This window comes from Streptopelia decaocto (assembly GCF_964273445.1).
Source record: "Streptopelia decaocto genome assembly, chromosome: 8".
Lineage (NCBI taxonomy): Eukaryota > Metazoa > Chordata > Aves > Columbiformes > Columbidae > Streptopelia > Streptopelia decaocto.
Genome location: NC_138662.1, coordinates 7,435,451 through 7,451,938, shown reverse-complemented (window position 1 = coordinate 7,451,938; position 16,488 = coordinate 7,435,451). Strand labels below are relative to the sequence as shown.

The window sequence follows — 16,488 nt, the reverse complement described above, 5'->3', positions numbered from 1 at the left end:
GGGAATACGATCTCTACAGTTACTGTACAACTCAAGGTTACAATCTCAGTAACACATCCTGCTATAATTATGTTTAGGCTGGTGCTTTCAAACTATTCATTTCATTAAATCTCCATTTGGAGCCTGAAGCAAGGAGCTGAACATCTTACTACATACTGATGTGCTGCACAGATTTGCCCTCCAAGCGCCTTGCTGCCCTCAGGCTGCGCACATGGACTTCTCCAGCCGAGCAGGGCACCGCCTCATGCTGCTGGGGGGACCTTGGTCCCAGAAGGGGCTGAACATGCTGAAAACGGGCTCCCCTGCCCTCACCACCTGGGCAGGCTCAGCGCTCCCAGGCTCCCGCCCCCGCATTGTGCAAGGCCTGGTGGTTATGCTGGCCTTACCCAATAGCTCCTTCCTCCGGCTGCGCAGCTCCCGCTCAGTTTCGACATGAGCTGGCTCTGGCCAGCCCATCCCAGGGTGTTCACCGCTCCCACCCTCCCACCAGCACTTCCAGCACAGTCCTGGCTGCCTTGCGCCGCTCCTCGGCAGCTTTCCCGGCATCCAGCGGGTCCCCAGGGCTGGACTGCACTGTATCCAAACTTGGACCAAACTTCCCTACCACCATGGCCATTTGTAAACCGCCCCCAGCACACACTCATGAATGTGACAAAGACTTGGCTTAGGGTCCAGATAACGTTTATGAGCAAAGACAAGCAATTACACTCTGGCAGGAGCATAAATACAGGAGAATAGTCCCTGCACTAGCTCTGATGGATCCTTCCCATCTCCCTCGGTGTCTCGGTGCCACCCCGGTGGCTTTGCCCCTCCTTGAACACCCATCCCAGCACTGATCAGACAGCCCCAAAAGACGGGGTCAGGCCATGCCTGGTGTGCAGCAGCATTCATGGGTGCTCAGCCCCACACCGGTGCCTGGGGATGGCTGGTGAGGAGGTGGCCCCCATGCAGCAAGCTCAGCGCAGCTGGCTCAAGGGGCTGGGTTTGGGGGCAGGTGCCCCTGCATCAAGGGGAAGACCCTCCTCAGGCTGGGGTTCACCAGCACCCCATGCCGGGGGGCTGTCCAGGGGGCAGTGCTTGAGCTGACCCTGTAGGGTCCACTGCCTGGGAGCTAGCACCGAGCCCACAAGCACCACGATGAGCACCCTGGTACTCCAAGCCTCTCTGGGGCTGCTCTGTGCTTGTGGGGGAGGAAGCAGGATGCCGCTGCCCTGGCCAGGGCAGGCTGACCTGCCACCCTGCCTGCCAGTGTCCCCAGGTCATGGTGGGAAGGGTCCAGGCTCACACAGATGCCAAGGGAATGGAACCTGCTGGGGACAGCTGTGGGACTGCCAGGGGCTGCCTGGCACTTGGGGTTCTGGCTCCCCCAGGGCAGGGAGAGGAGCAGCGCATTCCCTGGGCCAGCCCTGTCCCCCACTTGGCTGGTATCACCCACCACCTGCAGGGACAGCAGCATAGGGGTCCCCTGAGTGCTGCTACATTTCCCCAGGGACACCCACCCTCATCACAGCCCCAGGACAGCAGAGAGGAGGGTGCCAGGCCCAGGGGCTCAGCTGCCCTCCAGCAACCCCAGGTACCAGGAGCCCTGCTCCAGGACATCCATAAGGAGGAATGGGGCCAGGGGCCACAGAGGAAGGGCAGGCCCCCCAGAGGGGGGCATTGCCTGCGGTTGAGAGAAAGTCCTGCTCACCCCTTCCTCCAGCAGCTGTGCGCTCTGGCTCTAACACCCAGGTTGGACAGTCCCATGGGTGGGTTTCCCCAAGCTCCGGGGTCCCACCATGCCCTCTCCCCTGGACTCATTGCCCAAGCTTTTCTGGGGGACAGGAGCCCCGGCACCGCAGGGGCTCCCCTGGCTGGCACCATGCCCTGGGCAACGTCTGTCAGTATGTCTGGGGTGTGAGGATGAAGAGTCTGTCTTCCTCCTTGCGGATCCACTTCATGAGCTTGTTGACAGCACTGATGGCGCCGGCCTTGGTCCCCAGGGGACTGTAGCATATGTAGAGCTCAAAGGCGCTGGTTACCTGCGTGAAAAAAACGGCTATCTGCTGGGCACATGTCTGTGCCTCACTTGGGGTTGGCTCTGCATCCTCCCCTCACAGGAATGGGAAGCAGGCACAGGGGCTCCAGTGCAGGGACACGGGGTGGCAGCAGGGTACCCTATATGGGTGGCGCCTCATTTGCTCAGAAGTGGGAGGACCAAACCCCATGTTTTGCACCCACAGTGAGTTTTCTCCATGGCATGGGGGAGTTCACAACAGCACATGGCAGAGCCCGCAGTGACAGAGCTCACCGGTCCCAGCTGCTGTCCTTGCCCCTCCCTTCCTGGCACAGAGGTACACAGTGACAGGCTGACCCCCAAAGGACCACACATGGGCTGGGGTAACCATAGGGACCATGGAGCTGATGGTGTGTTGTGTCACCACCCCCTCACTCCACCATGCAGGACTGGAGAAGCTGGGCTCACCCACACCCTGCACACAGCCCTTACCCACGCCAGGAGGTTCTCCCTGGGGCCCGTGAAGTAGATGTTCTTCAGGGGCCGTGAAGAGTTGTGAGCCCGGCTGTGAAGGTACTGGTAGAGCCCCAGGAGCCTTTCCTTCTCCTCCTCCCGCACATAGGGTGCCTCAATCTCGGGGCTGCAGGAACACAGCACCCTGTTAGCCCCCTGGAGAAGGGCGTTCACAGAGAAGACTTGTCCCACACCCCCAATGCTTCCCCTAGGGCCTCACCTGGTGAAGAGTCCAGAGCTCTTGGACTTGTAGATGAAGTGCCGGAGGTCGGGGATGCCCACCTGGGCGACGCTGTAGAATGGGGTGCGCAGGGCATCCTGCAGAGCGTGGTGCACCCCCCGCCGCCGCAGGCGCTCCTGGAAGCGCCGCTTACAGTCGGAGACGGTGAAGAAGTCCTCGCGGTCAGTGGAGACCAGTAGGAGGCACAGGTCCATATCCTGCTCCAGGTAGGAGATGTGGGCATGGAAGAAGCCGCTGGAGTTGAACTTGGGGAGGCAAATGGGAGTCCAGGCTTCACCCTCCCGGAAGGAGGAAGAAGAGCTGATGAGGTTGAAGAGCAGGTGGAGGTCAATGGGGTGGAGAAACTGATCCTTCTTCCTCACAAGAGACACCAGCTGGTTCCCTGACAGGAGGATGGAGAAGACCAGGCTCTTGGCCTTGGCCTGCTGGAGGCTGGTGCTGACAGCATCCCGGACACTGGCTGCCAGGGGCAGGCAGCGCACAGCGCCCATGAGGAAGCTGGGGTCATGGGCCATGAGGTCCAGCAGGTTGTCGGTGATGCGCTCTGAGCCAGCCAGGAGCCTGCGCAGGTCGTAGTTCTGCTTCTGCTGGAAGATGTGGTTGAGCTGGGTCCAGGTGAGCAGGCTCAGGATCTGGTAGTAGATGTAGAGTAGCTCGTGGGCAATCTCCTGCTCCGACTGCCGGGTCCGTGCCACTGCCACCAGCACCAGAGGGCTCCTCCGCACAAAGACCACCTTGTAGCCATCTGCTTGGGAGGGAGTCCCCGGGGGGCCGGGGACAGACAGCTAAGCCTGGCTCCCCAGGGCTGCAAGAGGGAGCCAGGCTGCAGCACCCCCCTCCCTCCCCCCCGCCCCAGTAATCAATTTGCCCCTGGGGACAGCTAATGTGGCCCACGGTGCCAGAGGCACAGTTGGGAAAGCTGTGACAACCCCCTGTCCCACTCCCCCCCAGGGTGGTACCTGCATGGATGGACCGGATGGCATTTTTCTCGGCCTCCAGGAAGGACACCAGGGCCATCATGACGCCCATGGTGCTGGAGAGGGCCTCCTCAGAGCCATAGCGAGAGTACACGGGCTTGCCCGCCTCACTCAGCACAAAGACGTGCTTCCTGTGCATGCGCCAGGCATCCATGGTCACGTCTTCCTCCTCCTTGCTGGACAGTACCGAGTCGCGGCGGGTGGTCTGCGGGGACGGCTCCAGCTTCCCCTCCTTGCTCGGCCTCATCTCCTCCTCCAGGTCAAGGGCCATGCCCGTCAGCTGCGTGCTCAGCTCGCTGAAGTCCTTGCTGATCTGCTCCATGCTGCTGGGCTCGGCTGGCTCCCCCCGCCCCTCCTCTGGGCTCCGCACTGTGGCTGCCCCGTCCTCGGGACTTGTCAAGTCCTCATAGGAACGGGTGTGCACGAACATGGCTCCCTCTTGGCCTGCCCCTGCAGACAATGGACCATGCAGTGTCTGTCTGCTTGTCCCCCACGCTGAGGCAGCGAGCGGACAGACAACACAAAAGTGATACGGGGTTGCAGGGAGGGTGCTGGCCTCCCCTCCCCATCCCATGGCACCCAGGGGTGCAGGTTTTGCTGGTGGGGAGTTGCCAGGGGGCCCATCTCCCCCTGCCTGTGGGGCTGTGGAGGGCCCATCCTGCACAACAAGAACTGGTTTCACACCCATGTCGAGCTCTGCCCCATACCTGGCTCTGTCCCCTGTGCCAGCCCCGGCGTGGGGCTCTCGGACCGCTCCGCATGCTGCCCATCTCCCGGCGCCAGGGACCCGTTGGGCACTTCCCAGCTTTTCTTCTTCTGGACATCTGCAGCCATTCCTCAGGGCAGGACCTGCGTGTCACCCACAGCGTCACCCCTCTGCGCTCTCACCCACAAAACAGGCCCTGAAACGCTCTACTCTCAAGTGGGGCCTCACCAGCACCCTCGGCCCACTCCTGCTGGCTCAGCAGGCAGCACTGAGCTCTGTTGAGATGTCAGGAAAGCCGCTCCAATCCAGCAGGATTTCCTTCCGCCTGTGGCCCTGGCTCCTTCCAGCTCCCCAGCCCCAGCACCTTCATCCAGGCTTGGCCCCAATTTCCCCTGAGTGCTGGGAAAGCCGCTCAGGCTCCCTCCTGGCAGCGAGGGGGAAGGGAGCCGGCCCTGCTCGATGCCAGAGGCCTCTTATTTGCACAGGGCGGGTTTTATGGCACTCCTTGGCCTGGATTAGGTGGCCGAGATGAGCTCAGGCTGGTGACGCTCCTCCCGAGGCCACAGCCGCTCAGGTGGCACAGCTCCCCGGGGTGCACGATGCCCCCTCAAGCCCCTGCCCCCCGGGTCAGCCCTGGGGCCTCCGGCCCGCGCCTTCTCCCTGCCCCGCGGGGAAACCGGCCCCGCAGCCAACACACGCACACAGCAGTGCAGGAAAGCGGCTGGGCCGGGACCCCGCGCTGCTTCGCTGCCGGAGCCCCCCAGAGCGCGACATCGGGCGGGCCGGAGAGCCCCGGCTTGGCTGTGACACCCCCAGCCCCAGCCGGGAACGCCGCACCTGGGGGGCTGGACACGCCCCCAAAAGCCTGCAGCCCCCGGCAGCCCTGGAGGGCGCTGGGCTGCAGGTCAGGGCCCCGACCCCTCCGGCCGCACCGCTGTCCCCGCGGGCCGGGGTGTCCCCGGGACCCCCGCGGCACAGTGCGGGGCCTGCCCCGGCCCCTCTCCCGCCCGGAGGGCCACCGCTGCCGGTGCTCTGGGGAAGTGCCAGGCCCGGGACCACCCCGCACTTCCCGCACCGGGACCACCTGCGCGGCTCCTCCCGTCGGCACCGGAGGCCCGGGCGGGCAGCGCGGCGGGCGCAGCTGCGGCGGAGGCCGCCCGGCAGCCCCCAGCACGGCCTAGACGAGGCGGGGGGAACGACACCGGCGGCGGGCAACCACCTTCCGCCGCGGCACCCCCGGCATCGCGGCACCGGCGCGCCGGGATCCGCCCCCGCGGCCTGCTCGGGCCTGGCCCCACCGTCACCAGGTCGGGCACCGGCCCCGCGGCATCATGGGAGCTGTAGGCAGGACGCGCTCCCCGCGGCCGCTGCCCCGCCCCTTCTCGACTACAACTCCCGGCAGGCCGCTCCAGCCGCGCGGAGCGTGCTGGGAGATGGAGTCCGCCCACAGCCCTGCCGCGCGGGGCATGGCGGGAGTGGTAGTGCTAGTGCGGCGGGGCGGGACTCCGCTTCCCAGAGTGCCCCGCGGGGGCGCAGGGGGGCGGAAGTTCCGGTGTCTCGCTGTGGGTGCGCTGGGCCTGGCGCGGAGGCCGCGGCTGCGACGGCGGCGGAGGTGAGGGGCGGCCCGGGCCCGCCGGGGGAGCGGCGGCTGTGGTGGTCGCGGTGGGCGGGGAGTTTGGGGGCCGTCCAGTTTGGCGGAACTGGGCGGGGTTCGCGGGCTTGGCGGGGGAGGGGCGCGCGGGTGCGGGGCCTGGCGTGAGGCGACGGAGGGGGGTGTCCCGGGGTGCGGGAGCGGAGCGGGGGCGTCTCCTGGGTGCAGAGGCGGAGCAGAGTCCTCAGTAAGGCCGCCTGGGATAGGGAAGCAGGGGCTCGGGGGTGTCCGCTGGGGCAGAGGGGGATCCCGCCGCCAGAGGGGAGAGAGGCGGGGCGTCTCCTGGGGGTCTCCCGGGGTGGGACTGTCACCGTGGTGCTGTCCGCGATAGAGGAGCGGGCGGTGGGCCCTTCCTCGGGGCCGCCTGGGATAGAGGAGGCGGGGGTTCCCCCAGTGGGGTTCCTCAGGATCGGGGGGCGTCTCTCTGGGGTTCCCCGTGCCGGGGGTCAGTCCGAGCTGGGGCTGCCTCGGCTGCGGTAGCAGGTCCCGGCTCCGTGCCCCGGCGTGACCCCGCGGCTGCGTGCGGGCTCGGGCAGCCCGGTCCGGGGGTACCCCGGGGTGTCCCCACAGCCGTGCCTGACGCTTGAGCTGCCATTTGTGCCACTGTTAGTGGTTGTGGTGTTTCTGGGTATCTCTCTGTTATTGTGAGGCCCTGGTCAAAATTAGGGCATCTTTCATACCATATTATATGCATTTCTGTGAAAAGTGTCCCAGGACACTTGTGTTTTTAAAAGGGGTGGATGAAAAGTGGTCCAGGTTCACACTGGGAGGCAGAGGAAGGTGACGGGGCTTGCTGCTGGAGATTGATTAGCTGACAATAACCCCCAAGAGGGGCTGAATGGCATTTTGAACTGTAAATAAAGGCTCAGATGGAGGCAGGATGTCGCTTGGTTACTTTGTGGTTGTGAACTGCTGGGAGCAATAACGGTGAGCTCTCCTGTTTTGTTTTTTTAAACAACTGGCACCACAAGAGTTTGCTGTTGTTGCTGGTGTGGTATTATTTTGGAAATCCTGCTGAATCCCCTTCACTGTCCCAGCAGGGTGTTGGTGGTGTGAGAGTTGAGAATGTGCTCATGAAGTCCTTTGGGACAGGCAAGGTCAGGATAGTAATGGGGGTGGGTGTTAGAAATTCACCTAATTGTTTCCAATACATCTTTTTAAAAGTATAATTCAGCTGAAAAGCACACATACCCCTTTAAGTGAAAAACTCCAGCCTGATACCCAGGAGAGCCGAAATGGTTCTCTCTCCTTTCACTGTCGAACTTCAGTGACATGTTTATGTCTTGCAATATTTGCATTTCACAGAGGCTTTTTCCTTTCTTTAGCCTTACAAAAACTTTACTGAGCACCGCCAGTTGTTCCACAGCAAATTATTTCCTCTGTTCATTGAGCGTAGTCCTGTCTGTAGTTCTGTGTTTGATTTCCTCTTGGTCTATAAATACCAAGTCTGGCAGCCTTGGCAAAATATGTTTGAAGAGGAATTGTAAGTATCAGAGTATTTTTCTGGAAATAGCATCTCTTTGAAACTTCACCTTGCCTAATCAGTCAGTAGTTTATGCTGTCTCCCCGCAGATTTGGAAAACAAGGTGCAAAGTTGGGTGTAAGTCAGTGAGGAGGTGCTGGAGGTCTGTGCTGGCGTTCCTCCCTCTGCCCCTTGCCAGAAATCTTTAATTATTCCTTAAGAAGGCCAGCTTCCTAGTCTGGCTCAGTTGCGTGCTTCTGATGTACAATGCCGTTACTCAACCGTAGTAAGACGTAAATTGAAATAAGAGATGCAGAAGAGTCTGCTGTCAGGGTGTAACTGCCAGGGAGCATCTGGATCTGCATCAGACTCTCCTGTCTGCTGGGAGAGCTGTGGGACCACTGGAGACTGGGGAGACAAAGGCCACCAAAGAGCTTCCCCTCCTTGGAGACACCTTCTGTCTCTTCACTGGAGCCAAGGCTTTGTTACCAGGAAACAGCCAGCTGGGAGAGGAAGGAAATAAAATGCCATACTTTCAAGATGCTTTTCAAAAGCCCTCCTGAATATTCAGTATAATTGTTAACAGCTAATTATTGTCTTAAAAGAACGCTAAATCTGGGCTCTGTGAGTAGCTGGACCATGTTGTGTGTTCTGTGGTTGAAATGTCCTATGTGCCATCTCCCTCAGATGTGTGGTTGTGACTTGAACTGTGGCAAGACTAATCGGTGCAGTTCCTCACACCCAAGGGTGGATTTTTGCCATACTTTGCTGTTGGCCTGGCCCCAGGCTTAGTGTGTCTTTGGCAAACAGCTTTACTCATGCTGACCTGTCTCTGGTGTCTGCTTGCGAGCAGAGAGGTGGGAACTGAGCCGACTGTACCTGCCTGCAGCAGCAGGGTGAATCCTGATGGTCTCTGGGCGCAGCGTGCGCCTTTTGGAGTGGTTGTGGCAGGGTGTTATGTGTGGGAGGTTTTGGCGTTGGTGGAAGCCAGTCCAAGAAGTTTCCGTCCCCGTCCAGCAGTTTGCTATTACCCTGCTTTGTGGGGCTGTGTAGTAAACTGTATCGCTGAAATAACCTGTGTTAAATATAACTCTTTCGGAGGGTCATCCATGGTGCAGACCCAAAAAAGCACAAGCTGGCACAACTAACACATTATGCCTTGCCAGAGGCAGAGCAGAGGGCGGAAATCATATCGACTGAACTGGGACTGTGGGAGCTGGTGCTGCTGCCCGTGTTATTGAACTGTGACCTCATCCTTGTGGATGTGGCTGCACAGCTCAGCTGATCTACACCAGGCCTCATTTCAGTCCAACAGTATTTTTTTCCCTGTCTGATAATTTGAATATTATGTTCAAACAATTCCCAGCTGGCAAGGGATTTTTTTTTTTTTTTTTTTTAAGCACTGGTAAGCTTGTTGACTTGATGAGAACTTGAGTGGGGGAAGAAATCAAAAAAGGAAGAACAAGAAACAGCAAGAAGCACTGCTCTAGATGTCTTCAGGCTGTAAAAGATCATAGATAAAAGGACTGGCTGATGCCAGCCACCTGTAGTGGTGACTGCCGTAACCATCTCTGCTCACCTGTCCTCTCTGTGGAGAGTGCAGTGTCAGTTCTCTCAGATTCACCTCTGAGAAAGACCAAAAAAATGCTACTTCTTATGGAGGAAATCTTTGGAACTATGGACGTTCTTGCTGCATTGAGAATCGTGTAAAACGTGAGCAGACCAGGGCCCTCGGGCTTGAGTAGCTGGTAACCTGTTTCTTTAGAAACGTCCCTATGGCAAGTGGATGAGCAGGTTGTTGTACTGGTTGCCTTCATCAGCCCCCACACTCACCAGCACTCTGCCAGGCCTTACTGTCCCCAACCTCCTCACGAGCACTGGCTGGTGCAGGACAGTCCCCCACAACATACTTCTCTCTGAATTGGAGAGGTATGGATTTGATGGGTGGACTGTTTGGTGGATGAGGAACTGGCTGGATGGTCACATCCAGAGAGTAATGGTCAATGGCTCGATGTCTGGATGGACACTGGTGACAAGTGGTGTCCCTCAGGGGTCCATACCAGCACTGTTTAACATCTTCATCAATGACATAGACAGTGGGATTGAGTCTACCCTCAGCAAGTTTGCAGGTGACACCAAGCTGAGTGGTGCAGTTAACACACCTGAGGGACAGGATGCCATCCAGAGGGACCTGTACAAGCTCGAGAAGTGGAGTCATGTGAACCTCATGAGGTTCAACAAGGCCAGGTGCAAGGTCTCGCACCTCGGTCAGGGAAACCCCCGGTATATCAATCCAGGCTGCGGAGAAGGACTTGGGGGTACAAGAAGATGAGAGATTGGACATGAGCTGGCATGTGTGCATGCAGCCCAGAAGGGCAGTCATATCTTGGGCTGCATCACAAGGAGCGTGGGCAGCAGGTGGAAGGAGGTGATTCTGCTGCTCTGCTCCACTCTGGTGAGACCCCCCTGCAACTGCATCCAGCTCTGGGGTCCTCAGCACAGGACAGACATGGACCTGTTGCAGAAGCGCCAGAGAAGCTACAGAAATGATCCGAGGCTGGAACAGCTCTGCTGGGAGGACGGGTTGAGAGAGTTGGGGTGTTTAGCCTTGAGAAGAGAAGACTCCAGGGAGATATTATTGCACTTTTCGGTGCTTAAAAGGGGCCTATAAGAAAGATGGGGGCAGACTTTTTTAGCAGGGCCTGTAACGATGGGACAAGGAGCGATAGTTTTAAACTAAAAGAGAGGAGATTGAGGCTGGACATGAGGAAGAAATTGTTTACAATGAGGGTGATATAATACTGGCCCAGGTTGCCCAGAGAGGTGGTGGATGCCCTGGAGACATCCCAGACCAGGTTGGATGGGGCTCTGAGCAACCTGAGCTGGGTGAAGATGGCCCTGGTCATGGCAGGGGTTGGACTGGATGAGCTTGGAAGGTCCCTTCCAGTTCAAACAATTCTATGATTCTATGACTGTATGATTCTGTGACCCATGGAGTCACTTCCTGGTGTATGTCATAACCTGCTCGATTGACTTGCTGCCGGTATGGCAGCGCTGACCTTTGGAAGCAGAAGAAAAAGGATCTTGCGTGCTATTCTTCGAGATTAGCTACTCTAGCCAGGCTTGGTGGTGACTGTACTGTCTCCTGTTCCACCGAACAGCTGCGGTGAGTTTAATCCTGCTTTTGAGCTGCTGTGTAGCAAGATCTCCTGACCTCGGTCTGGTGTCTCCGCTGCCCTCCTGAACCACTGCAACCAGGTTAGCCAGGGCAGGTTTGAGACCAGCAGGTTGGTACCTGCCTCATTGTGCCCTAGTTCTGCTGCAGTCTTTTTTTTTTGGGGGGGGGGGGGGGGGGGGGACGGGGGACGGGGAGGGGGGAAAGATGGAAGTACTTCCCATTTCAAGTCCTGGCTTCGGCAGCCGACAGGAAATCTGCACCTTCCTGGCTAGTGGGAGGAAGTGGATGAAATTTTATGTGTCTATCGAGGCAAATGTTACCTGAGGCGCTCAGCTTGGTGAGGGCAGTGGTGGGGGACAGTTCCTGTAGTGATTTATTGGCAAAGCCTGCCCTGTTATCTGTAGACTTTTGAGGGCAGAGTAACCATAGCAGACCAATAGGAGTGATTGTTTCCTTGAACAGCAAAGAGCTTTTGGCAAAGGTAGTTTGGATTAAACATTAATTGCGAACTGTTGTTCAGCAATGGTCTTTGTTGTTTATAGATTGTGGTGTTCTCACATTTCTGCCTGCACTCCGAATAGTGTCAGACAGCACAGTGTGTTGGGAAGCTTTATGTTAATCAAAGCAGATATCAAATTGTTTGCCCCCCATATTGACAGTTTGATTTCAGAAGTTGTTTGACACTTGCAAATTTGAATGTGGAGAAACGCAGCAATTAAATTCGTTTGTGCCTGTGGTCTTGTATATTTGTGGATCCTGATCAGATGTTATGCACACCTCTTCTAACCAGTGGTGTTTTTCTTACATGACGTGTTCTTTGCCTTGTGGCTTATTGCCATGTTATTTATTCAACAGATCGTGCTGTCTTGGTGTTCTTAGAGTGAATTAGGCATTTCTGGAAGCCTACCAGACAAGATCAAAATGTGGGGAGACCATCGACAAGGCAACAGAATGGGGTCTTTTCGGTAAGCATTTGAATGTATAGTTTTTTTTCAGCAACATTCTTAAATACAATAAGCTGTAGGAACTTTCTGTTTGTTGATGTTTCTGCACAGCCTCCTGTAAGCAGACTATTTTGGTAAAAGCTCTGAGATAGTTGTGGAGCTTGGTGTGATTGCCAACGAATAGACAAGTTAAGTGACAGTGTAATGTTCTGCATTTCTGTGAAGTTTTTTTTTTTTCCTTTTTTCTTTTTTTTAACAGCAGCTGGTTTTAGTATTTCTGTTTCTCCACACCACCTTTTCCAGTGGAGCTGTTGTAAGCCAAGGCGATGAGATGCTGTATGGGTTTTGGTGCTATGTGCTGTTAAGACCTAGAAGAGAAGCACCTAATAGTGTGATGTTGATTCTCTTCAACTGTGGTGCTTGCCTTAACTTCAGGAATACTGGCACTTTCATTGCACACAGGATTTTATGAAAATTTTTAAGAGTTTAATTCTCTCCATGAGGCTAAGTAGACCATATAACCTTCATAAGACATTTTTGAATGTCACTAGAACTGTTTTAAAGAGTCATATGCAACTGGACCTGCACAACATGATATTTTTCATAGTTTAGATTCTTCTGGTTGTTAGTAGGCCCTGTATTTGGAAGAGGGCTCTTGGTATGAAAAATAAAAAACAAACCAAAACCAAATGGAGGCGCCAAGAGCTAGGGTTTTCCTCTGTTGTGCATAATTCTTTCACCCTTTGCTCATGTGTCCACCTCAGTTATTTGAATATTAACATGGTAAAGGTACTTACTCATGGTATACCTTAGGGTTCTGCAATAAGAATACTTAAAATAATTGTCCAGTTGTTGAGAAAGCTGATAACATTTGAGCTATGAAAAACAGTTTCCTCCAGAACATGTCTTAATGGTATTGATGAGTGATTGTGTTTTGTGATTATATCAGTAGTGCTGTTCTACTAATTTTTAAGTGGATTTTATTTGCATCATTCTTTACTGTATTGGGTGGGAAATTCTAACCTTGATTCAAGTTTTAATTACTGTTCTATATGGTGGTGAAACAGGGGAATGTAGCTTAGGAAATCTGTATATGGTTTGATTAACCATGCAAATGTCACCTTACATTCTGTTGGTGATTCTGTAGTGAAACTCGAAGAAGAACATGACTTGCTGTAGTTGCTAAGGAATGTCCACTGATTTGGGAAGCATTCAGTGTTATTTTAATATGTACTGATGTTTTATTATTCTATTTTTTTTAAATGTATTGGAGCCTTGCTTGGATGAAACATCGGGTAGCTCTATCTCAAAGAAAATCTCACTGGATTTTGAGAAACTGTTTTGAGAAAAAACCTCTTCCTGAGTGGTCTTAGGCAGATATCAGGAGAGCTCAGAGCTATAGTGTTGTAAACTTGGTGTCAGACAGCCGGTCTGGAGGCACAAGCGCAGGGTCATCTTGACCGTTGATTGTTGGCATATTCCTGTGGGGCACCCACAAAGCCTGAACTGGCAGCTCGCAGCATTTTGCCAGTCTAGACTCCAGCACAAGGAAGCATCAGTGAGTCTCTGCAGTATGTTAATAGAGCATATTTGGTAACCTCTGCTTTTGTGTGCCTCAGGATGGTGTGATAAGTTAGCTGTTTAATACTGCCTGGAGAGCTTAAGCTCAAGTGGTTCCTCACAAGTGTGTGCTGGTGATGCTAATGAACACACACACACACACCGGCTGCTGGAACCTGGCACAGCTGCAGAGCTGTGTGCAGTGCAGGACTATGTGGATTGCTGCCATCATTAACCCATTAATATTGCAGGTATTTCCTGTTGAGTGCTTCTGGAAATTGTGCTGAAATGGGAGCACCCAAGTTTACTTTCTCACATCTGTCGTATGCTGCCTCATCTTAAACTGCCAAACATCAATATCTTCTGCGGATCTTAGACTGTTACACAACTCTATAAAAGTTTAGAGAAGAATGTGCTGCTGTGTAGATTTGAGACTCTAAGCACGTTATGAATAATACTGTCTTTATTTCTACAGTGGGAGCCAAGAAGAAAGGTTTGCTCCCGGGTGGAACAGGGAATATCCTCCTTCCCTTGATAGTCTTGCTCAAGAAAGACACTCTGGCAACTTCTCTGGCAGAGAATCACTTCCTTTTGATATCCAGGCATTCACAGGCCTCCTCAATCCTCAGTTTGCCAACAGAGAGGAACCTTCTTTCAGCTTTGGAGCTAGAGATGGACCACGTAGTGACTTCAGAGGTGGGGAGGGGCACCATGATTTCAGGGGCAGAGATTTCCCACCACCCAACTTCCAGGGCAGAGATGAGTCCCAGATGGAGTTCAGAGGAAGGGAGCCCCCCTCTTCTGAGTATAGGGGCAGGGATATGTACTCTGGAGACTACTATGAGAGAGAAGGGCCGCCTATGGAGTTCAGGGGTGGGGACATTCCTTCCATGGACTACAGGAACAGGGAGACGTTCCGTATGAACTACAGGGATAGAGAAGCACATAATATGGATTACAGGGGCAGAGATGAAACATCAGACTTCAGGGGAAGGGGGTCTTTAGATCTAGACTTTAGAGGTCGAGATGGACCTCATGCGGACTTCAGGGCAAGAGATGTGTCTGAGTTAGACTACAGGGGCAGAGAGCATTCCTATTCAGACTTCAAAAATAGGGACGTACCTGATTTGGACTTCAGGGGTGTGGGCACCTCTGATTTGGACTTCAGAAACAGAAATGCACCATCGTCAGACTTCAGAAATAGGCACAGGTCTCGGTCTGATCAGGATTTTAGGAGCAGAGATGTGGCTCCTCGTATGGACTTTTCAGATAGGGAAATGCCTCCTGTGGATCAAAACCTTGTAGATTTTAGGCACAACCAATCTACTGTACCTTTAGCAGAAAGAGAGGGCTCTGGTTTAAGCACCAGCAAGAGAGAGGAGTCTGCACTTGGTCTAGATAGAACTCCCTTTGGTAGCCAAAAAGGGGAATTTCAACATTCAGAAGCACCAGCCAGAGAAGAGGAATCCCTTGGATTGGGTCTTGAAGACGACGCTTCACACAATTTCCAAAATAGCTGTGGACCTGTTCCTACTCTTCAGGACCAAGAGGAGCAACCTCAGACCTTTGCTAACAAGCAGCAACAGCAGCAGCAGCAGCTTTCTGGGGGGGAGCAGCAAGGATCCGATTCTGATCTTGGGTTAAAGGGTGAAAGTGACCTGGATTTCCTCGGAAGGCAAGACACCGACTACCGAAACATTGAGTATCGCGATGTGGATCACCGGCTGCCAGGGCATCAGATTTTTGATTATGAACATGGCAAGTCCTTTTCAGAAGGAAAACCCAGCAAAGATTCTAGGCCCTATAAGAACCTTCAGGTAGGTGGTTTTGTTAGTTGATGTTTCTTTTAAATGTGTGTTGGCCAAAAAATTGAAGGAGCTGAGAAGGAGTCTTCCATTCATAACCCATCACTTCAGCTCTGTCCTAATTCACCTTCCTCATGCTCCAGGTTGTTTTAATGGGCACATTTTCTATCTCAGAAATATATTCTCTGAGGAGAAATGCAGTTTAGCAATTGAGTGTTACTAAATACATAAAACTAGTTTTGGTTCAGAAAGTCCCCAAGTTGAAAATGCCCAGGCAGAGGGAGTGGTGGGGGGGGAAGTAGGCTATAGAAGATCTTACTATCTTATTTTCTCCTGGACATCTCCAGGAGCACTAGTACTATGAGCACTACCAGAGAGAAGTTACTGGCTTAAGTGAACCTGTGTGGACCAGTACAGCTGTTCTCATGCATGTTTTGTTTTCCTTCAGAGTTAACTTTGAAATCTGAAGGTAATAGTAGCAACTGAGTTAATAACTACTAATGAATTTGAATCTCCCACTGCTGGAAAGCAGAGAGGGGTCATTTGCCTGGATCTAGATCCCATTGTACAGCTCAATGAGCATCTGAAACTACTAATGCTGGTTCTCCAGAGCTCTCTGAGTCTTAAGCAGTGCTGGGGTTAAAGATCTGAGCCAGTCTACTTATGGGCCTTTGCCTTTGAATGATACCCTGCTTTACTTTGTTACCATTAGCATATGTGAACTAGCATCTCTCATTTGTAAAAACCATCTTGATTGTGTGAACTCAAGGACCAAGATTACCGGACCTGTCCCAAATATGTGAAGCCAAGCAAGCTCATTCGACTCGGAGGAGTGCCTGAAACTGCCACAAAGGATGATGTAAGTCAGATGTTTTACATCCAAAATTCATTGCAAGATTTTCAAAACTTCTATCAAGTGTTTCTAAATGTACCATTTTTAAGCCTTGTTAATGTACTTCAGATGGTCTGTCATGTTCCCCAGGGAAAATCCAGATTTAGAAGTCATTGCAATGTTATTTTTTATCTGATGATTCTGGGTTTTGGGGAGTCTGGAAGTGACAAGTTTTTCTGCAGTCACATCTAGGGTGTTGGTGGCTAAAAGCCCGCACTCCAGACTCCTTTTAACATGCCTTATTTCCAGCATCGCTTTATATATACCAAATATTGCTACTTTGTTATTATGTTTTGGACTCAGATGTGTAGCGTCTGAGTGTACTTGTTCATTCCTAGTTATTCGAAATTGCTTAAATGAGATCTTAGAAAGATGGAGAACATGTCTACTGCTACTGCTGATTTTAGTAAAAAAAATCTAGGCTGGAAGGTGAAAGAAGCTCCCTTTCAAAAAGTTTCCACATTGAATTAGGATATTTTTTTAGCGGCAGTTGCAGACATGAGAACGCCTACATGCAACGGTTTTGTCGAGGGTTAGCTGCGATGATCAGAGCTGCTGAGGCT

At 53.5% G+C, this 16,488-nt stretch overlaps 2 protein-coding genes across 4 annotated transcripts in view; one reads left to right on the top strand and one right to left on the bottom strand.

Annotated features, from left to right (window-relative positions):
• Positions 1-536: 536 nt before the first annotated feature.
• MON1A (MON1 homolog A, secretory trafficking associated) lies at positions 537-5,748 on the bottom strand. 3 transcript variants are annotated; one of them, XM_082059861.1, is made up of 6 exons: positions 5,518-5,748; positions 4,435-4,576; positions 3,710-4,177; positions 2,730-3,495; positions 2,489-2,636; positions 537-2,021 (listed from the first exon to the last, which is right to left on the bottom strand). In XM_082059861.1, the coding sequence occupies exons 2-6, from the start codon at positions 4,559-4,561 to the stop codon at positions 1,881-1,883; spliced, it is 1,650 nt and encodes a 549-aa protein (XP_081915987.1). In that variant the 5' UTR covers positions 4,562-4,576; positions 5,518-5,748; the 3' UTR covers positions 537-1,880. The 3 variants fall into 3 exon arrangements, with proteins under 3 accessions (XP_081915987.1, XP_081915989.1, XP_081915988.1); XM_082059863.1 differs by lacking the exon at positions 5,518-5,748 and adding an exon at positions 5,271-5,473; XM_082059862.1 differs by lacking the exon at positions 5,518-5,748 and adding an exon at positions 4,662-5,241.
• A 233-nt stretch (positions 5,749-5,981) lies between these two features.
• The window catches only part of RBM6 (RNA binding motif protein 6), a 57,411-nt gene continuing 46,904 nt past the window's right edge, over positions 5,982-16,488 (top strand). The window contains exons 1-4 of the mRNA XM_082059855.1: positions 5,982-6,045; positions 11,580-11,689; positions 13,704-15,045; positions 15,803-15,892. Coding sequence (XP_081915981.1) covers positions 11,646-11,689; positions 13,704-15,045; positions 15,803-15,892 — 1,476 coding nt within the window. The 5' untranslated portion in view covers positions 5,982-6,045; positions 11,580-11,645. The remainder of the gene's footprint in view (positions 6,046-11,579; positions 11,690-13,703; positions 15,046-15,802; positions 15,893-16,488) is intronic.